The 23,051-nt window shown below is 42.6% G+C and overlaps 1 protein-coding gene and 1 long non-coding RNA gene across 4 annotated transcripts in view; one reads left to right on the top strand and one right to left on the bottom strand.

The window, feature by feature from the left end:
- ifngr2 (interferon gamma receptor 2) overlaps window positions 1-22,654 on the top strand; it is a 44,579-nt gene extending 21,925 nt beyond the window's left edge. For 2 of the 3 annotated variants that reach the window (XM_084022284.1, XM_084022283.1), the window contains exons 5-7: window positions 5,701-5,839; window positions 18,153-18,301; window positions 20,520-22,654. In XM_084022284.1, the coding sequence (XP_083878410.1) occupies window positions 5,701-5,839; window positions 18,153-18,301; window positions 20,520-20,618 (387 nt within the window). In that variant the 3' untranslated portion in view covers window positions 20,619-22,654. The remainder of the gene's footprint in view (window positions 1-5,700; window positions 5,840-18,152; window positions 18,302-20,519) is intronic. The other variant, XR_014598021.1, reaches the window with a different exon arrangement.
- On the bottom strand, window positions 8,796-18,146 carry LOC311021623. Its single transcript, XR_014598025.1, has 3 exons — window positions 13,181-18,146; window positions 11,181-12,511; window positions 8,796-10,846 (listed from the first exon to the last, which is right to left on the bottom strand). It is a non-coding gene; the product is annotated as an uncharacterized lncRNA (long non-coding RNA).
- Window positions 22,655-23,051: the final 397 nt, after the last annotated feature.

Here is a 23,051-nt window from a genome sequence, read left to right as displayed (position 1 = left end):
GACTATATAGAGGACTTTGTAAAGGACTATGTAGAGGACTACGTAAAGGACTATGTCGACGACTATCTGAAGGACTATGTAGAGGACTACGTAAAGGCCTATGTAGATGACTATCTAAAGGACTATGTAGAGGACTATATAGAGGACTTTGTAAAGGACTATGTAGAGGACTACGTAAAGGACTATGTCAACGACTATCTGAAGGACTATGTAGAGGACTACCTAAAGGCCTATGTAGGTGACTATCTAAAGGACTATGTAGATGACTATGTAGAGGACTATGTAGATGACTAAAAGACTATGTAGAGGACTATGTAGATGACTATCTAGAGGACTTTGTAGAGGACTATGTAGATGACTATGTAAAGGACTATATAGATGACTATCTAGAGGATTTTGTAGAGGACTATGTAGATGACTATCTAGAGGACAATGTAGATGACCATGTAGAGGACTATGTAGATGACTATCTAAAGGACTATCTAGAGGACAATGTAGATGACCATGTAGAGGACTATGTAGATGACTATCTAAAGGACTATGTAGAGGACTGCGTAAAGGACTATGTAGATGACTATCTAAAGGACTATGTAGAGGACTATGTAAAGGACTATGTCGATGACTATTTGAAGGACTATGTAGAGGACTATATAGAGGACTATGTAGATGACTAAAGGACTAAGTAGAGGACTATATAGAGGACTTTGTAAAGGACTATGTCGATGACTATCTGAAGGACTATGTAGAGGACTATATAGAGGACTATGTAGATGACTAAAGGACTAAGTAGAGGACTATATAGAGGACTATGTAGATGACTATCTAGAGGACAATGTAGATGACTATCTAGAGGACTATGTAGATGACTATCTAAAGGACTATGTAGAGGACTGCGTAAAGGACTATGTAGATGACTATCTAAAGGACTATGTAGAGGACTACGTAAAGGACTATGTAGAGGACTATATAGAGGACTTTGTAAAGGACTATGTCGATGACTATCTGAAGGACTATGTAGAGGACTATATAGAGGACTATGTAGATTACTAAAGGACTATGTAGAGGACTATATAGAGGACTATGTAGATGATTATCTAGAGGACTATGTAGAGGACTATATAGAGGACTATGTAAAGGACTTTTTGGATGACTATCTAAAGGACTATGTAAAGGACTTTTTGGATGACTATCTAAAGGAGTATGTAGAGGACTATGTAGATGACTATCTAAAGGACTATGTAGAGGACTATGTAAAGGACTATGTAGATGACTATATAGAGGACTATGTAGATGACTATATAGAGGACTATGTAGATGACTAAAGGACTATGTAGAGGACTATATAGAGGACTATGTAGAGGACAATGTAGATGACTATCTAGAGGACTATGTAGATGACTATCTAAAGGACTATGTAGAGGACTGCGTAAAGGACTATGTAGATGACTATCTAAAGGACTATGTAGAGGACTACGTAAAGGACTATGTAGAGGACTATATAGAGGACTTTGTAAAGGACTATGTCGATGACTATCTGAAGGACTATGTAGAGGACTATATAGAGGACTATGTAGATTACTAAAGGACTATGTAGAGGACTATATAGAGGACTATGTAGATGATTATCTAGAGGACTATGTAGAGGACTATATAGAGGACTATGTAAAGGACTTTTTGGATGACTATCTAAAGGACTATGTAAAGGACTTTTTGGATGACTATCTAAAGGAGTATGTAGAGGACTATGTAGATGACTATCTAAAGGACTATGTAGAGGACTATGTAAAGGACTATGTAGATGACTATATAGAGGACTATGTAGATGACTATATAGAGGACTATGTAGATGACTAAAGGACTATGTAGAGGACTATATAGAGGACTATGTAGAGGACTATGTATATGATTATCTAGAGGACTATGTAGAGGACTATGTAAAGGACTATGTAGATGACTATCTAAAGGACTATGTAGAGGACTATATAGAGGACTTTGTAAAGGACTATGTAGAGGACTACGTAAAGGACTATGTCGACGACTATCTGAAGGACTATGTAGAGGACTACGTAAAGGCCTATGTAGATGACTATCTAAAGGACTATGTAGAGGACTATATAGAGGACTTTGTAAAGGACTATGTAGAGGACTACGTAAAGGACTATGTCAACGACTATCTGAAGGACTATGTAGAGGACTACCTAAAGGCCTATGTAGGTGACTATCTAAAGGACTATGTAGATGACTATGTAGAGGACTATGTAGATGACTAAAAGACTATGTAGAGGACTATGTAGATGACTATCTAGAGGACTTTGTAGAGGACTATGTAGATGACTATGTAAAGGACTATATAGATGACTATCTAGAGGATTTTGTAGAGGACTATGTAGATGACTATCTAGAGGACAATGTAGATGACCATGTAGAGGACTATGTAGATGACTATCTAAAGGACTATCTAGAGGACAATGTAGATGACCATGTAGAGGACTATGTAGATGACTATCTAAAGGACTATGTAGAGGACTGCGTAAAGGACTATGTAGATGACTATCTAAAGGACTATGTAGAGGACTATGTAAAGGACTATGTCGATGACTATTTGAAGGACTATGTAGAGGACTATATAGAGGACTATGTAGATGACTAAAGGACTAAGTAGAGGACTATATAGAGGACTTTGTAAAGGACTATGTCGATGACTATCTGAAGGACTATGTAGAGGACTATATAGAGGACTATGTAGATGACTAAAGGACTAAGTAGAGGACTATATAGAGGACTATGTAGATGACTATCTAGAGGACAATGTAGATGACTATCTAGAGGACTATGTAGATGACTATCTAAAGGACTATGTAGAGGACTGCGTAAAGGACTATGTAGATGACTATCTAAAGGACTATGTAGAGGACTACTTAAAGGACTATGTAGAGGACTATATAGAGGACTTTGTAAAGGACTATGTCGATGACTATCTGAAGGACTATGTAGAGGACTATATAGAGGACTATGTAGATTACTAAAGGACTATGTAGAGGACTATATAGAGGACTATGTAGATGATTATCTAGAGGACTATGTAGAGGACTATATAGAGGACTATGTAAAGGACTTTTTGGATGACTATCTAAAGGACTATGTAAAGGACTTTTTGGATGACTATCTAAAGGAGTATGTAGAGGACTATGTAGATGACTATCTAAAGGACTATGTAGAGGACTATGTAAAGGACTATGTAGATGACTATATAGAGGACTATGTAGATGACTATATAGAGGACTATGTAGATGACTAAAGGACTATGTAGAGGACTATATAGAGGACTATGTAGAGGACTATGTAGATGATTATCTAGAGGACTATGTAGAGGACTATATAGAGGACTATGTAAAGGACTTTTTGGATGACTATCTAAAGGAGTATGTAGAGGACTATGTAGATGACTATCTAAAGGACTATGTAGAGGACAATGTAAAGGACTATGTAGATGACTATCTAAAGGACTATGTATATGACTATGTGGAGGACTATGTAGATGACTAAAGGACTATGTAGAGGACTATATAGAGGACTATGTAGATGACTATCTAGAGGAGTATGTAGAGGACTATAAAGAGGACTATGTAAAGGACTATGTAGATGACTATCTAGAGGACTTTGTAGAGGACTATGTAGATGACTATCTAGAGGACTATGTAGAGTTCTGCATAAATGACTATGTAGATGACTAAAGGACTAAGTAGAGGACCATGTAAAGGACTATGTAGATGACTATCTAAAGGACTATGTAGATTACTATGTAAAGGACAATGTAGATGACTATCTAAAGGACTATGTAGATGACTATATAGAGGACTATGTAGATGACTAAAGGACTATGTAGATGACTATCTAGAGGACTATGTAGAGGACCATGTAGAGGACTATGTAAAGGACTATGTAGATGACTATCTAGAGGACTATGTAGAGGACTTTGTAAAGGACTATGTGGAGGACTATGTAGAGGACTACAGTGTTTCCCCTAGAATTTTTTTCAGGCCCGGTGGTACCCACCGAAAAAACCCTAAACAGACGAGACGTGTCGGATGGTGTATTGGTGCAGTTGGATTAAGTCAGGTGGCACAGCAAGCAGTCTGCAATTCTGCAATTATTATATTTGCATTCAACATTTTTGTTCAACCAGAGTGTATTCAAGATCACAAGGAGAGAGTGACTTATTAAGGTGCTGGTTGATGGAAATGATCAGGGTCCAGAAAAATATGGCTGGAAAAGGATGAGCATCACATTAATAGCTACAGATACTGTAAAACACTACAAAGACATATGAGTGCATATATTGTCTTATTTTATCAAGTAAAATATAAGTTATAGGTTTACTCAACAGCAGTTAACTCAAAGTTCCACATCTTATCAAAAACAATCCTCCCCCCCCCCCCCCCGGGGAGGGGGGGCAAACGGGCTTTGGCCGGTTGTACATACGTCATCACGTCCTAATACTACACACACATGGCGTGATGTTGTTTTTAAGGAGCGCCGTCTCTGCTTATATTTCTCGACAACACTCGACCTGCATCAGCGCATGTGCGCACGAGCGGATCTGTGCGAGCAGACAGCGCGAGCGCAGCGGGTTTTGGACGGAGACACACAGCGGCATTTTTATTATGTAAAAATAAATAATAATGTAATGTAATAAAATAAATATTATGGACCCTATGGAACGGTTCCGCTCACACCACGAGTCTGAAGAGTGCAACAGCTTATCAAAATACAGTGTCAACGTTCCGTGTTTTCAAAGTAGAAAGCGACATCGTGGTGGTTTAACGAGGCGGAACGGCATCAGAACAACATCAAGCGCGTAAAGTAGGCTACACGAAGAAAAAAGTAGCGGGAGCGCGCGGCGAGGATTGTTGCGGCCGCGCGTCTTGCGGAGCAAGTCTACTGTGCTGCGCGGAGGCGCTCCTAATGTAAATGATTATTGATTTATGAATGAATTGATAGGTGGTTTATTTTTGGTATATTGATTTTTTTTTGGGCCTGGCGGCAGGTCTCCTTGGCCTGGCGGGCCGCCAGGCCTGTACAATGGTAGGGGAAACACTGGACTATCTAAAGGACTATGTAGAGGACTATCTAAAGGACTATGTAGAGGACTACTCTTAAAGGAATTTGTCCGTAAACGAATAAATTCACCCAAGGAGGAGATCAGAGACAGATGTAAAGTCGACGTCTGACTTTAATCTTGGCCAAGAGGAGCAGTTACAATGCAACAACGTATGAGGACGCTACAGAGGAAGTGTCACTGACAGTTAACCTTCGTGTAGAACCAGACATCCTGACTGCCAGGCCCCTGATAACATTTAGGTCAGCAATGGGGATACAAAAGTAATGAACAGTTCTACACCTAAAGCTGTAACCTGAACAATGAAAACTTTAAGACATGAGGTTATACAAAATTCTTATAACAACTACGTAAAGGACTATGTAGATGACTATGTAAAGGACGGTAGAGGACTATGTAAAGGACTATGTAGAGGTATAGAGAACAGTAACCCTTCGTCACATTGGCATAAATTAGATCCATCACACAGCATGGTTACTGTTTTCATCAGACCATATCCCTTAATGTTATTAGTCAAGTGTATAGGAAATGTATAAGCCTTATACATCTTCATGTGTTGATTTCATTCCACCCTGAAACAGAAGTATAAGGATGCTCTTGCCTCAGAGACCATCAGAGGGCTTCAGGAGGGACGTTACTGTACGGCGGTGCAGTATATCTACTTTGATAACCCCGTTGGACTGGCTACCTGTACTCAGTGTGAGGTCATCCCTGCATCAAGTAAGACCATGTTTGTAGCCTCTGCTGTTACAAAGGTTTTTCAGCCTGGCCAGAAATTGTTGTTGAGACATTAAAGAACCAAATTGGCTATAGGGATAGATTTTTGCTTGTTTTTTCCCTGACTTCCTTCCCTGGACCATTCTAAATCATTTGCCGTTATGATGTATTAAACGGAGCACTGACATCCAAACTGTCAGAGTTGGCTGTCAAAAACTTCTTTGAACACAACAGAGAGAGAGTTTCAAGCAAGCCCTGCAGTGTTTTCAAATTGACTTCATTTATACAGCACTTTAAAAAGCAAACCCATTTTGAACTAGAGTGCTTCGCAAAGACATTTATAAGCTTACACATACAGCATAGAGCCATATTGCATGGAAATGAATAAAACAAGATGAAAATAAAAAAAACAGAATTGAAACAGAGGGATAATATTTGGATAATAATTGGATATTAACAGGTTAAACATAATTAAAAGCCAGAGAATGAAATGGGTCTGTTCTGACTTGACATGCCTGTTGAAACCCATATTGCCATCAAATGTAACACAGGTTTTTAGAACATAGTCTGATACAGGAGGATCTCTTGTCCTCATTTTACTGAAGGAAATTATGAGTCAACTAGTCTTTCATTTGTAATTGAGTTAACTTGGTCTGATGTGGGGAATTGACTGGCAGGTAGATCTCAGTAACTTCAGTGTAGCAGTAAAAACAGATGAGAAAACCATGAGAATGGTGAGGTTGTCGTCTCTCATCTCTGGTCTCGCACAACGTACGTCACCAACACGGCCATTATCTCGTCTTGCTAGCTAGCTAGCTATTTTCGCTACGCTCCATCACTAATGTAACGTTATTTTACATCCTGGTACCCAACACACAGAGAGACCTGTTGTTAGTGTGAGTAACATTACATCCTGGTACCCAACACACAGAGAGACCTGTTGTTATAGTAACATTACATCCTGGTACCCAACACACAGAGAGACCTGTTGTTAGTGTGAGTAACGTTACATCCAGGTACCCAACACCCAACACATATGTGGACTTCATGGTATAATACAAACAGATCAAAACATTATTTGTTTCTCTCCGTTTCCATACAAGCTCTGACAAGTTGTTAATAGTTTGTATTCATAGCTGTTGTAGGAAAACAAGGTTAATAATACCTAATGGTCTATGTAAACTGTGTATGTAAGGAAACTAAGGACGATATTAAAATATGTATATCAATGTGTATTAATCTACAATTTTAATACCTGCTCTCATAAAAGGGGCACCATCTGTTGGTCAGACAGAACTTTATAGAATTCACGTTAATGACTCTAATGACCACTTATTAATTAATTAACAATTAATCAATATCATTTAATAAATCAGTCTCATTTCCTTAGATCATAAGTTCTTGAAATAGGGATCTTTGTATTCTGCACAGGAGAAATATCCACGGACAACGACTTTATGCTTTAGGGGAATTTATTGATTAACTAGGGATTAAACAAAAGTGAATAAAACAATAACAGATGGAATAAACAAAACACCAATACAACACCAGAAATATAACTGGAAATGTGATTAACAGCTCATCTTGCACGTTTGGCGATAAGGCGAGTGTGTTCTTCCTAAGAATTTGGACTCCTTAGTAAGAGGAAAAAGTGAATAATGGGTTAAATGACCTCACAGATATTAAATATTAACAGACGCTATACTTAGTTTCACCCTGCAACTCGGTCATTACTGTTGAATGCGGATTCGGTCTTACTTTGGGACGCTTCTTCTCGGCTTACTGAAACTCCAAGCGGTCGCTCTTCCGTCGGTGACGTAGACCCGAGGGGATCTTCCTTGCCGTGGACCGAGGGAACCGTTAGCGCCGATCTGCGGTAGTTTCGTAACGGGCGTCCTTCTTTGCCGTAATCCGTCTTAGTTCAACAGCTGTCATCTTCGAGTTCAGCCTTGGGTGATTTGGGTATAAGCACCAGTCAATATGCCAAATCTTGCGGCCGCCGGTTGAGTTAGCATTGATCAAAAATCGTTGCGGGTAAAAAGAATGGCTTAAATGCAAAAATGAAGAATCTAACGACGAACGAACTATTCTAATAAAGTAGTAAAAGTTAGGAGCTAAGAAAGGGACTAAATTCGAAGAGGGGCAGAGCAAAGGCGAAGGCCGGGTGGCCAGCGCCTGGTGGCACGAGCGGGGAGGCAAGAGCCGGGAGGCCAGAGCCCGGGAGGGAAGAGCAACGGGTGTCTGTAACACGCAGCTTTAATGCTGACCGAGGGGGCGTGTCCAGGAGGGACCCATTCGAGTTACAGTCCGAAATCTTTGTGATTTAAACTGTTAAACAAAACGAAATGCAATCCTATGACTAGAACGTTTGAACACCATCTCGCCGTTATGGTCAAAGTTGGCACATTGCATATAGTTCTCACACAGAATGATAGGTCAAAACAAAGTAACATGAATTGTAAACATTTCTCTGTATAAATCATATTTGGTAGAGTTGAAAGGAACTTTGATCCAACACATACAATGCAAACCTATCAAGCTAGCCCAAACACGTTTGGTAACTTAGTAAGCATTTTGTCCTCGGTGATGCGGGCAGATTAATGAGCAGACATATTTTCGTCTGACTGAGTGAGTGCAGTAGTTAAGTCCATTACAATGACAATGTTAATTTTTAGAATTTTTGGTAACTTCTCTGTTCTTCGGCGTAGAACGACGGGAAGTTCGCCAGTATGCTTATAATTCCTCAATGATTATTATGGATGGTTTTTAACTAATGTTGAACACATATCTCATCCTTTTCTTGGATAACTAACCTTTTATAAAGGTTCCACCTGGAACCCTTTTGGAGGGTTCTACCGAGAACCCCACATAAAAGGTTATACCTAGAACTGTGTGTGTAAGGTTCAACCCAGAACCCCACATGAGAGGTTCTACAAAGAACCCATACTGGGGGTTCCACCAAGAACCCTTTTATTTTCCAAGGGTTTCATCTAGAACCCAAACAGGGAGTTCCACCCAGAACCTCTCATTAGAGGTTCTACAAAGAACCCACGTAGGGAGTTCCATTAAGAACCCTTTTATATTTCAAGGGTGTCATCTAGAACGTGCACAGGGAGTTCCACTAAGAACCCTTTCGTTTTTCAAGGGTTTTATCTAGAACCGACACAGGGAGTTCCACTAAGAACCCTCTCGTATTTCAAGGGTTACAGCTAGAACCCACACAAGGAGTTCCACTAAGAACCCTTTCATATTTCAAGGGTTTCATCTAGACCTCACACAGGGGGTTCACACCTTTTCAAAGGTTTTCACAAATAACCATCTTGTCTTCTGAGGGTTCTATGAAGAACCATATTTTATTCTACAGATCAGTGTAGTTCATAATATAGTGTGGTCATTTATCATGTTGATATTTAACAAAGATTCAAAACATTTTAATGAGAAAAACATTCATTTAAAGATAGTCCAACAGAACAGGCTGTGTAGGTCCCAGGGGAGAACAGGTCAAAAGTCAGCATCGGTCCAGTGCAGGGGTGCCCAACTCCGGTCCTGGAGAGCCACTGTCCTGCATGTTTTAGGTTTCTCCTGTTGTGGAAAAATGAATCTGCCCAATAAAGATCAACAACCAGGATCAGCTTTTTCTCCGAGGTTTATTCCACTAAGTATTCTCATCTGCAGAGGAGGGACTGGTCACCCCTGCCTTCTGATGCAAAGGTTCAGAATCAGCAGGAACGACCCTGAGTCCAACAACAGTCTCCCTTTTAAGGAGGAGGAACCAAAGGACGGATCATGTCCTATCTTACAAAGACAAGATGTACAGGCAAGGTCAAGATTTACAGAACACAGGCGTCATAGTCCTGAAATTATCTTATGTCAATGTGGCACTCATGTTCATATCATCTACAAACAGGCATTCATTTTCGTCATAGCATAACAGTCAGATGAGGAGATGCGGATCGACGTCTGGCCTGACAAATATTCTAATTTTAAAGTACAAACATCCAAAATTCCCATTACAGTCCCCCCTTTGAACATTTTATGTTCACTAGAAAAGGTAATTTATAATTGTCTATGTCTCTAATTCACGGCAAGGTTTAACAGGGCATGCATTGAACCTGGAGAAAAAGCCTTTTATATTATGAAAGAATAAAACATAAGCTGTTCTTAATTGCATTCTTCATTACACATGCATGTGGAAATAGTGAACAAGCAATATTGATCAAACAAGAAAATCATACTATTAAAAGCACAAGCTAAACAATTTCATATCAGGAGTTGCCATCATGGTACCAGGAACAGAACCTCTTTCCCAGGAGTATACAACCTTCTATACTCTACTGATAACATGTCTGCTATGAGCACAATAATCACAAATATACCAATAATAAGGAAAAAGAAATGGATAATTAAAAAAAAAGAACCCTCCAACCCTGCTTTCTCTTTCTGATACAGACCACCCTTCCCTCAAACATACAGGTCATGTGTAGTGACCTGGTGCTTTGAAACCTTCACCTTACAGGGAAAATGATGCACAAAATATGATTAGCAGGTGGAGTGAGGATATAACATACATGTATCTGAACGAATTTCTACCTCAGGGCCCCATAATCTACCATCGTAGCTGAGCTGCTTTCTAAAATCTACAGCCCCCTGACAAAGTAATTTGCCATTCTTCACCGGGTTGAGACGAAGGGCTTCTAAACCACCCTCCCCCTTTGTAGCGGACTGGTTGAGCTGTAGAAGGTAAAGGAACTAAGTTCGGACAGGTAGACAGGCGGTTCCTGAGTGAGACAATTCGCACACAATTACATTTCAAGGTTCACACAAAAAGGGTTTTATTATTAAGCATGAAGTTGTAGTGTGATCCCCTTCTAACATCTATGTGTGAGTTAACATATCAGATTGACTCACTATCTGAATCCAAAAAGGGCGGTACCCACAGATCTTCATCTGGAACAATGGTGATTTTCGGGTACTGTCCTACGGCAGAGCTCACCGCCGAACCCACGAGAGCTCGGCAGCAGGGCAGTACGCAACAAACTACCAGCAACATTACAACCACAACCATCAACACAGGTGATAGGAATCTGATGGCGGTGGCTTTCCACCCCCCCTCTGTGAGCCAGGACCAAATGTCCCAGCCCTCAAAAGCCTCAGAGTCTTTGCTTTTCTCTCTGTGTAACAGTTCGTTCAGGTGGGCAACAACATGGGTCATGTTGTCATCTATTGCAGGCACGAAGGTACAGCATTTTGTCCCTATGACATGGCACACGCCTCCCTGTGAGGCTAGGGTCAAGTCGAGGGCGACTCTATTTTGCAGAGCCACGTTTCCGATGCCCTGGACAACAGGGGACAATGCTGCAAAGCCGGCAGCTGTGAGTTCAGTCAGATTTTCGAGTTCCAGGGATATTTCATCAATCTTATGTGCATTGTTGACAGTCCCCCACCAGGGGAGGATTCCCGAGAGCCCCTTCTCGGGTTGTGAAACACGTGTTGCCGTGCGCCTGGCCCTGTGCGGTCTGTAGTAGTGACTGTAATGAGTGTGAAAATATTCCAGGCTCGGCACAATGGCAACAGAAGGCAAGAGTCTGGCGAGATAGCAAGACCAACACCAGCCTGGTCTCAAGGACTGATAGACGTGCTGTCCACACACCCACACATGCTCTCTCAATGCACCAAACCCATCGCTAGAGGGCATGGTTACCACGGGGTTGTCCTCCCCCTCTCTGCCTAGACTGTGTGTATGTGTGAGGTTCAATCTGCCAAGGTAAGGGTTCACGCCCCTGCACTCAGGTTTGGTGTATGCAGAGTTCCATGCACTGCCACACGTGGCCTTGACTGTCTGGTTACAAAAGGACGTGCCCAGGTTGTGGTCAAGCGATGTCCGGCACTCTCTCACAAAGCACACAGCTCCTCGTTGCCGTGTGGGATTTGTTGTCATTATTGAATGGTGCACCTCACTCAGAGCAGTTGTAACATTTCTGAAGCTCACCGCGGATCCTTCGTAGCTGACGACGCTGATGTTCAAATCCTCCAACCAAGGAGCAAGGTTTGTGATGATTCGTTCTGGTGATTCCACAGGCTTGGTGAAGGCCACCATGACCCCCATGGTCTCAGAGATGTTCAGTGGCCAGGGTGCCACAGGCAGTGCTGTGCCCACGCCATTGGGGAGTTGGGCGCAGACATAACAACTCTCATTCGTCACCAATCTGGCGGCCAGAGCGACGGCTCGGTACCATGCGTTCTGTTCCGGCCGGGTGACCGGGGCGACGTCCACCGTGGGTAGTTCTGGTCGGTCCAGGCCTGCGAGGCCGAAGTAGGGCTCGATCTGCAGCAGGAGAAGCAGGAGGAGATGCGTAGTCAGCAGGTGCAGCTGACGTCGCCCCCCCGTTCTGGAGTGGCGGGCTGCTGAAGGTCGATGCCATCTGGCTCTCTCTGATCGGCCTGTGTAGGAGCGTCGGCTGATGGCTCTGGGATCCTTCTGCAGTGGCTGGCGTGGATCCAGGTGGCTCTCTCTGCAATCTTTACTGCAGTTTCTGTGACGAGCAGCACCTGGTAGGGCCCGTTCCACCTTCGTGATCGCCAAGTTTTCCTTCTCAGATCTCGGACCACGACCCAGTCACCTGGCTCCAGGTTATGCAGTTTTTGTGTGGTGGGTGTTGGCAGTGCGTCTTTCACCTGTTTGTGAATATCGGAGAGAACAGAGGTTAGGTGAGCGCAATACCGCAACATTTCATCCTCACAATGCCCTGTCTCAGGGAGTTGTCTTAGCTCAGGCCCAATCCCGGTTCGCAAAGGCCGGCCGAACAGGATTTCAAATGGGCTGAGGTTATTTCTGGACCTGATTCTCCCCCTCTTTTGACGTGTGGTCTTGACCATGCGTCAATTTAGCGTAATAGTGAAACAAATAGCCTGGTAGGCAGGGCTTATCGTTGGGACCATACCAGACATTTTGTTTCACCACCCCGCCTGCCCGTCTCCAAGCATGTTTCTCCCCCTGTGTTGCTCTGCTCTGTAGTTCTTGTAAGTCTGCATCGGGTGTTACAGCTGGGCTGGAAGTGATAGCGAGCTGTGTTATCAAAGGTTGCTTAGCAGCGACCTTGGCTGCAGAATCAGCACAGGCGTTTCCTTGTGAAACGTAGTCTGTTTTGTGTGTGTGTGCTTCGCATTTGCATATGGCGATGTGACGTGGCAACAGCAAAGCATCAAGGAGAGAAGCAACCAGTCTGTGGTGAGCGATGGGTTTGCCCGATGCAGTCAGAAAGTCCCGGTTGGCCCAAATTTGTCCAAAAGAGTGGCAAACCCCCCACGCGTATCTGCTGTCTGTGAAAATAGTGACAGTCTTACCTCTAGCCAGTTTGCATGCCTCAGTCAGAGCCACCAGCTCTGCAGCCTGTGCTGAATAGTTAGATGGGAGAGGCTCAGCCAAAAGTGTCTCATGTAATGTGGTGACTGCAAACCCTGATTGGTTGAGGCCTGTTTCCAGGTTCCTTGATGCTGAGCCGTCCACAAAGAGCTCCATGTCGGGGTTGTCAAGTGGTGTTTCCCGGAGGTCAGGTCTGGGGGAACAGATTTTGTTAATGACAGCCACACAATCATGGGGCTCCCCATCTTCAGCTGTGGGGAGCAAAGTCGCAGGGTTTAGTATGGTGCAGCGTTGTACAGTGATGTTAGGCAGCTCCAGTAAAATGGTATTGTATCTTAGCCACCGCGCAGGGGACAGGTGTGAAGTTTTCTTCTCTAAAAGGATCATAGAGACTGCATGTGGTACTAATAAGGTTAGTGGAGAGTAACCTACAATGTCACGTGAAGCTACGACCGCTTTCTCAGCTGCGGCCACAGCTCTGAGGCAAGCCGGAAGGCCGGCTGCCACGGGATCAAGTTTGGATGAGAAATAGGCAACAGGCCTTTTTTGCCCCCCATAGTCCTGCAGTAACACGGAAGTCATGTAGTGCCCCTTCTCGTCAACAGTTTGTGTAAAAGGTCGGCTGCAATCAGGGAGCCCCAGAGTGGGGGGTGTCTGTAGAGCTAGTTTTAGGTCAACAAATGCTTTTCCCGCATCAGGTGTCCAAGTGTCCAAAGTTTTCACATTGATTTAAATAATGTTAAAATACTTTTCAGTGTTATGTAACAAGTACTCAAAATGTTACGTATTGTAACAATAATGGAAATCTCGGCAAAACCCTCTTTTTCAAGCCAATGGCACACTTCGGCTTTCGTCCAAGCTGTGTAAGTCATTTCTACAAGAAAACAAACAAACAAGCAAACGAACAAAACATAACATAACAAGAAACAAATGCTTAGTCCAACTTTCACCATAAAAGTCCTAGCTAGGGTCGAGCATGCTGAAATAAGATATTATATTTAGCTCACCTTGATTCTCTTTAGTTTCTTCTGTTCTCTCTCTCTTCTGTTCTTCTTTGTTCTGTTCTGTTCACAGTAATCACTATTGGTATGTCACACCTGGTTTGTAGAGGGTGAAGACCAGACTATATGGTGCAATCCATGGGGCAACCAGCTCTTAACTCACACATGACAGCCACCATGGGGCCAGCTCCCAGGCCCAACACACCAAACCTCGCCCTTTCCCCTGGGAGATTAAGGTTCAATTCCCGGCATCAACAAACCCTGATGCAGTAGCCACAAAGTCAGTGTTACAATATGATTTTTGCATCAGTTAAGGCTTGGCCTCTGACATCAAAGACCTTCCTTTATCACTGAACTTATGTGCAGCTTCACAACTTGACTAAGCCAGTCAGCAGGGTACAGCAGCCATGGGATTAGGCCGATCATGGAAAAGTATGAGGAGGAGACAGTAAAATTGTCTGTAAAATAATTGTTTAATATTTTTCAAATTGTCTGTCACTAATCCACACATCACCTCAGTAGGCATTAACATGGTCACTCTGCATCAACCAGGCCTTGAACTCACAACCTCAAACTGTATCTCTAGATCAAGTGACTTTCAAAAGCCTTTGTCCAGTGAGTAGTATAGCTCACTTAGATGCCCCAGAAAGAGGGGTTATGTCCTTGCTGCAGGGACCCTGGGTTCAATTCCCCAGGCTATACTTCTTTGCTGTGAGTCATTTCCTCCTGAATAAGGGAGTAGTGTAACTAAACTTTAACTGCTGCGCAGCGATGGGTCGGGCTATTTTTGGCAAATTTAGGCAATTCTGAGCAACAAACGGGAGAATAAGAAGGCAAGACAGTTGACATTATAATGTTCATTTTGCACCAGTTGAGGCTGAAATCCACAATTTCTGGAACCAAAGACCATTGTCTATTGATCTGAGCCGATTGACAAGTGGCAACTCAACTGTGGCTTCAGAAATTGAGTAAGCCATTCACTGTCGCGCAGGCAGATTTGAAACCACTGTAGAAAAAATCAGTTTTTGAGGTAAAATTCTGATATGTTTTTGTCAAACATCATCTACCATGACTCTAAAAATGTGTACATTTGTTACACAAAGACTACCCAGGGCTCCAGACTAACTTTTTGCATTGGTTGCACTGGTGCGCCAAATTTTTTTCATTGCGTCGCCTTTAAAAGCCAAAAAGTCACCTTTTTATCGCTCTCTGGCCTAGGTTAACTGCAGCGCCATCAGCACCCAGAGCAACCCTTTTCTCCAGCCAATCTGCACACTGATGCCCAAGCGCAAGCATGCTTGCTTTGTGGCAGCATAAATTCCTCAAGAATAAAAAGATCATACAGGTCACTAGCCTATAGATTGCAAATGGAAAAGTTTTTATGTGATCTTAGCCTAGCCTACTTATATTGTTACTTAGGCTATTCATTTTTAATAATATTAGGAATAGGCTACTATACAATTTCCTATTCATGATCTCTCATGCTGTAATGTGGGCCTTCAAACACTGTGCGTGTCCATGCTCCACCTCGACATGTCCAATTAACATGTCGACTGGCCTCCCTTTCCGCAAAATGCGGCACTAGACAATAATGCACTCCTTCGTAGAGACGTCTGTGTCGCCGTCAATCATGAATGACTTGTATGTGGCGTTTCCAATCTCCGCAGCTGTCTTGTTCTTTAGTGTGTTGGCATTTTTTTTCCCATCAGAATAATTTCAGACTTAAATTTGGTGAACGGCAACTCCTCCTTTGCAATATTGTATCCGACCTTGACTTTTATAATCATTTCAGATTCCTCAGCGGACCTGATCGATACAGCCTGACGCTGAAATGCAGCAGGGAGAGGGGCCACTTTATTAACACACTTTTCATGGCATGTAGTATGCTTTTTGGACATATTGCGCTTTTTCAACGTCTCGGTGCGAAATGTTGTTGACTCTTCCACAAATGCACTATTACCGGCCATATTCTGACCGCACTCCCGACAATAAATGCAGTGCATTGAGTCCCTTTCTTCATCGTACATCAGCCAGGGAAATTGCTTCAACTAGTCCGGTCTGAAGGCATATTTTTGGGCTTTTTAATTAGTCTTGGGGCGAGGCTTTCTGCCTCTCTTCATTTTCAAAGAAAAGGTATTCCTGAGCGCTCAGGAGTACCTGCTCAGCTTGCTCGCATTTTTCGAACTGACACAATTTACAGCAGTGAAAAGGACCACAGCCAATCAGAGGCAAGGACCCGCCCAAGCTCTGTCTCTTATTGGTTTAGACCACGATACCATCAGGAGGACACAAAGAGATGCTGCGCTTATGATTTTTTTTTCACCCGAGCAGCGTTAGGGGCACCTGTGCGACCTACAATTTTTTTCAGTCGCACTCGTAAAATATTCGGTCGCATTTGCGACCAAAATGGTCGCACTCTGGAGCCCTGTACTACCAGGTATTTTGATGTCTTACCATTATCACCCTTGCTGGGGTTTGAACCCACATCATCTGGCACCAAAAACCAGCTCCTAGCCAACTGAGCTAATTGCCTGGAAGGGCAATCAGTAACGTATGATATCTCTCAACATGGGAATTGAACCTGTGACCTAAAAGCAGAAGTCACACATTATACAGACAGAGCGAAACAGACACATGATCAGCTCTCTCTGTCTGACCACTGACATGAAGGAGCTGTCAACCTGGCTGTGTGAGTGAGTGTGGCGAGTCAGAGGAGTCCCTGATCTACACGTTCTGCTGGATTGCTCAGTGGGTAATGGTACAGACTTTAGATTTGGAGGGTGGGGGTTAAAATCCCAGTCACCGCTAACCTTTGCCTGGGTCAACAAGATTTGTTGCTTTCTTATAATTAATGGTTGTGAAAATAAATTGGTAACAGAACATTTCAGTTTCATTATTTGTATGTCTGATCAGAAGGTGTAAGGTGATAGACTAGTATGGTGGACCTGATGACTCCACCCAGCTAGCAGGTTAGCTCAGTCACTACTGCCAGTGACTTTAGACTGGGTGGCAGGTGTTCAAATCCAAAGATGGGAAATTATGTTAGTTTGATCAACAGGATCTGGAGAAGAAGAAAAAACAAATAAACAGAAAAAATGGATATGCAAAGTATTTGTATCAGTAGTCACAAGGAATTGTATTTTGTGCCATTATTGGTAAGTGTTATCAGGAAGTATGTCCCTGGTGACACAGGATCTTATACCCATGCTTTCAACAATCCCTGAACAACTCTTTCTTCCAAAAACGGTTCTCTGGATCAAAATGGTTCTTACTGGAACCATTAGTGTTACCAAGAACCCTTGAAAAACCCTTTCTTCGGGAAAGGGTTTTTCAGAAGCAAATGGTTCCAGGTAGAACCCAGCCCTTGTAGAAGAACCCTATTGGAACCCTTATTTCTTACAGTGTGTTAATCAGTTTCCAGCTGTGTTTAGGTGCCTCAAAGTCTGGTGACTCTGAAGGTCTGGTCCTCCTCGTTCGGGGGTGCGAGGAGAACTTGTAGATGCTCTGATTTAAGGGTTTGTAAATCCTCTAACCATAAAGCGGCCACACATTTCCTCCAGGTCGGTCCAGTGACCTGAAGGAGAATGTTTACTCATCTGCTGCGAGAGGACCTTTTATCTGTATATCTTTTAAGGGTGAATAGTTCATCTCTCGTTTGTTGAGAAGTCACATCCGAGAATCGTGGGGCTGTGGCCCCTACACTGTAGAAACCACTCGTACAGCTCCTCGTTTCCCCATTCATCCGTACGTTTGTTTTTTTTAAAACACTTTCAGATTCTCCACAACATAACTAAAGCAAGGGTTCATTTTAGTTCTTAAATGTGCTACGCCTTGATATCTGATTGTTTGTGTCATCTATTTTTGAAGTTGCAGAGTTTTAAAGCTGATCATTCTTCTGAAGTCAGTGGAGAGTTGTAATGGGTGACCACTGTCTCTGCTGTCCATCTCCCAGGAAACGACCCAAACCACTCCGGGATGATAGCAGCCGGGGTGTGTATCGTCATCCTGCTCCTGGTAATACCTGCGACAGCCTACGTCCTTATCTGCCAACGTGGGAGAATCAAACAGTTGCTGAGATCTCCGTACCAGATTCCAGACGACGTGAGCTTCAGTACTAAAAAACACCACACAACAAGCCGGTCTACCAAATAAGCCAGGCTTATTGCAGTTAGTCTCACTTATTTTCCAGGAAAACAATGTTTTACCTCAGTGCTGCCATATTATTTATTAACTGCTACATTCAGAAAATCAACTGAAATAAATAATAAATGATACAATGATAAATTAATTGGCTCCAGGACCCCCATGACCCTGAATACAGGATAAGCGGAAGACGATGGAAGGATGGACAATGATAAATTAATAAAAATAAATGTAAACAATTTACACAAAACCATGCACCTCAGTATAAAAGTCAATAAAATGTGTTTATAGACATTAAATAGGTTTAATATCTATGTATTCTTCTACATGGTATTTTAATAACGGATCTGGTTCTGTTCTTATTAACAGTTTGAATATATTATTTCCGAAGATGAAACTAGGTTGTATCAAAATATTTCTTTACTTTTGAGCCCGCCCCGACATTCCAAAGGACATGTCTACGATTACCGTCATGCTGGTTACATTCATGTCTGATGTCTGAACACGTGGGCAACGATTACCACATCAGATGGAGGCGGCTGCAGTTTGTAGAGCCAGGGGACTGCAAGACTTGGGCATGATGGGAAACGGCTGGCTGCAGAAGAAAAACGTATTTTCTATGTAAATGTAATATTTAAAGCCCTGATTATGCTTCCGCGTAGTGATCACGCAACGGCCACGCAGTTGCTTGGAGACCGTGATGGTTCTGCGTTGGGTTTACGTGTCGAAATGCAATTCAATGCCACACCGGTAAAGGGCGCTATGTTTTTTGTAAAGACTGACCCACCGACTGAGACTCTTGACATATATCGTCGTTAGCCTCGTTATAGCCTATTTGTTTACTTTCCGGCTTTAAACATCCACTATTTTTCTGAACTTGGTGTTTTATTTCTTTGTGCAAAAGCGAGAAGGTGCAAACAATAAAACGAGGTGCAAACAATAAAAGTAGCCTTTTAAAAGTTTAAATGGCGGTGTTTATGAGTGGAAACCGGATAGCAGTCTCCAGCGGATGTAGTTAGCGGACCAATCACAGCCAATGCCGCTGCGTTGGCGTTGCGTTGGTGTTGCGTCGCCTCGACGCGCGTCTAGGATTTTTGGAAGGTACACGTCAGGCCGTTGCGTTGGACGTGAGGGGGGTCCGCAAGCCCCCCTTGCCTTGTGTCGACGCGGAAGCATAACTCAGCCTTAACACTACATAGTAGGCTGTACTACACGTATCAAAACCAGCAGTTACAGTGTGTTTTACAAGGCCAACATCAATAGAAGAAATCATAGAATACAGTGACAGGTACTCAAACATTGGATGTGGTTGATAGAACTACAGGTAGCCTTCAGAACCGATCTAACAGGATGTTGTGCTATTGTGTGACTTCCTGCTGAAAACTGTCTGACTGGGCCGCAGCTTTGTGTCTCCGCCTGCTGCCTGATCTCATAGATTTCAACGGCAAGATGCAGTATATCTCCAACAAGACTGATAGCACGCAGAGGACTAGATTTACTAAGGCATTTGTGCCCCCTTGAGGCGTAATCCGTTCACAACTAGTGCGTAAAAACATACAAACACGGGTACTAAAAGTGCAGATTGCCACATGAGTGGAAAGAGGCAACGAGAGTACCCACCTTTTCTGGTTTGGTTAATGTCGTGTTTTTTGATTTGTGTTTGTGTTTTCTGATTTGCGTTTGTGTTTTCTGATTTGCGTTCGTGTTTTTTGATTTGCGTTCGTGGTTTCTGATTTGCGTTCGTGGTTTGCACTTCAAGGCCACCGTACTGATGTCCTTACACAGCTCTCTGGTCTTGGCCAGTGTGGAGAGGTTGGAGTCTGTTTGATTGAGTGTGTGGACAGATGTCTTTTATACAGGTAACAAGTTCAAACAGGTGCAGTTAATACAAGTAATGAGTGGAGGACAGGAGGGCTTCTTAAAGAACAATAACAGGTCTGTGAGAGCCACAATTCTTACCGGTTGGTAGGTAATCAAATACCTTTGTCATGCAATAAAATGCAAATTCATTATTTATGCTTTGTAAGTACTGAGGCATAAAATCAATGCAAACACAGAAAAACAACCGCAGACCTGCCACCAACGTAACGTCCAGATGATGTATTTAGTGTTCATAATGCCTACAGTATCTTTGAGGTTTGATAGAAATACAATTTACTGTTTTTGCCCCCTCTAGTTCTTCCCTGTGCCATTTCCTGAGCATCAACTTTTCATCAGCCCTCCAGAGGAGCACTGTGATGCACTTACCGTTCTGCAGGAGGAGTTGAGAGAATGAAAGCACTACACCATCTCCGTGTGGATCAGACCTGAGGGTCGAGCTGTTGGGGGACGCGCTGCAGCCTGCCGAAGGAAGTCTTTCCCGCTGAAACTGATTGAGACTTGGGATCATTTTATGAAGCTGGGAAGAGGAAGTCTAATTTTCTTCTAGATTTAGCTTTAACTCAAGGTCAGGAGAGAAACGGAAAAATGGAAAGAATGAACCACTGTGTTGTTATCACCACTCTAATTTGGTATAATATGGCTGCCAGATAGTAGACAATTACAAACTAAATCTGAGTTAAACACTGAGGTTAAGAAATATTAGCAAATTTGTAGGAAATATATCTTGCCAAATTAAACAAATACCTTGATGGGGGTTGGCAGCATTTCTGCTGATCACACTGATCTGATCACACTGAGATGCATCGCTAGAAACGCGTCACCCGCCGCATCACCCTGCCAAAGCCCCTGCGTCATGTTTACTAGCAGTTTTTAGACACATAAAAGTTCAAATATTCTCAATGTTTCATCGCCAGGTATGGAGTCACACCACTTATCAATGTCACACTTGGCCCAGGCAGCCAACCAAATGGAGTAAGCTTGACTACTTCACCACTTCCTTCATGCTCTGAGGGCAGTAGATGTGGTTGGAAGGGATAATGGAAGGCTGATATTACTGCTTTTTAATTGGGATGAATTATCCATTTTTTTCTTTTCATGGTGTTTTCTCCCTTCTCATCCAACAGCAGAGCAACATCAAGATCTCTCTAGAGTCTGGAGATCCATTCACAATGTTTTATGCTGTCCTTTATCTTTCTATAATATGACATTTAACTTTTTGCATTAATGAACTGAATTGTTATACTTCTAGCATTAACTGTTTGGTTGTGTCACAAAGTTCCATCAGAATACCGGTAAGTCATTTGTTGAAACCGTGTTTTCTCTGAAACACCTGCATATTTCTTGACACTTCTGAATTAATCTATAGGCATTTGACCTGAAGCCATCCAGGGTATAACAAATAAATCAAGGACAAATCAATTATGTCAACAAATGGACATATTGAACCGAAAGCATTGGCACAGATTCAGCTTTAATGTGGCATCGTACCGAGCCCTCTTCAAGCTGACGTTTTCTGTTCAGTTTCCAACCAGTTTAAGAATAACTAAGGACGTTTCACCACCAGACTGGTGTTGGACACTACATGTCCTATGGTTTTGTTGTCTAAACTAAATTAACATGGCGATCAAGCATGATGGTTTTCTGAAACCTAAGATGATTTGTTATATATTAGGGCTGTGAAAAAGAATGCATTAACGCGGAATGAATAGTGGAATTAATGCGTTAATTATTTTAGAAGTGGAACAATCAAACATGCAGCCTCATAAAACTGCTGAGACACAACAGCAGCGACAACACTGAAGCAGTGTGACGTTAACCTCTCACCATGGAGCCGTAAGAACCAGCTGCAACAACAACCTGATAGACAAACATGTTACATCATTGTTTATCAGCAGCTGCAGTGTGAAGCTGATCAGACATACAGTATATGTTCCTTGATAAATGAATAATGGTTGGAGCAATCTGAGGAGGATATTTGAGCCATAAGTCTGTTTTATTTATACACATTCAGTTCTTGAGTTGTACACGGGGTGGAGCATTAATCTAAAAAGTATAGTTAACCTTCAAGGTGATGAGAATCGGGTGTGTGTGGCACAGAGGAGGCAAACAGTATTTTTTTTTTAAAGATTATTTTTTTGGCTAGAGTGCCATGCAAGCCTTTTTATTGATTTTTGTAGAGAGACAGTGTGGAAAGGGGAGATAGAGGGGGAAGACATGCGCGAAAGAGATCGCCAGTCCGGGAGTCGAACCCCTGATCTCTGCGCCGAGGCCGAGCCTCCGTACATGGGGCGGCTGCCTTATCCACTGCGCCACCGACCGCCCCGGCAAACAGTATTTTACCGTGTTTTGTTCGGCTGTTCGCTGTAAGGGCACTTATGATTTGAATATGGATTTGAATGTAAAATAAACGGATCACCGCATCCAAAGATATACATGTACTGGACAATGGTTAATTTTTAGCCCATAACATGCATCTGAAACAAGTTTATCTGTTCGCCCCTCAGTGGCTTATTTAATCTGGTTAAAAATCACTACAGTGAAGTAAAAAACTCTTTATTGGAACTTGCCAGGATTGTTGTTCACAGGATTCAACAGCTGATCGATTGGACATGGCTGGATTTCTGTGTTTGGCTTTGGATTACATTGGACAATGTTATATTATTACGATGAGCACCTGCCAGTTTAGCTGCTTACGCTGCTGAGGACCAGGAACAGAGACCAGCAACGGCACACACTCTCCGCCGGCCAACAACAGGTGTAACGCTACCAACAATACAATACATGTTAAAATTGTGTGCACACATGTATTTTGAGTGTAAATCCAATG

The sequence above is a fragment of the Eutrigla gurnardus genome, assembly GCF_963514095.1.
Source record: "Eutrigla gurnardus genome assembly, chromosome: 12".
NCBI classification, from domain to species: domain Eukaryota; kingdom Metazoa; phylum Chordata; class Actinopteri; order Perciformes; family Triglidae; genus Eutrigla; species Eutrigla gurnardus.
The sequence above is the reverse complement of the archived record's forward strand: the minus strand, read 5'-3'. Positions and strand labels throughout refer to the sequence as shown.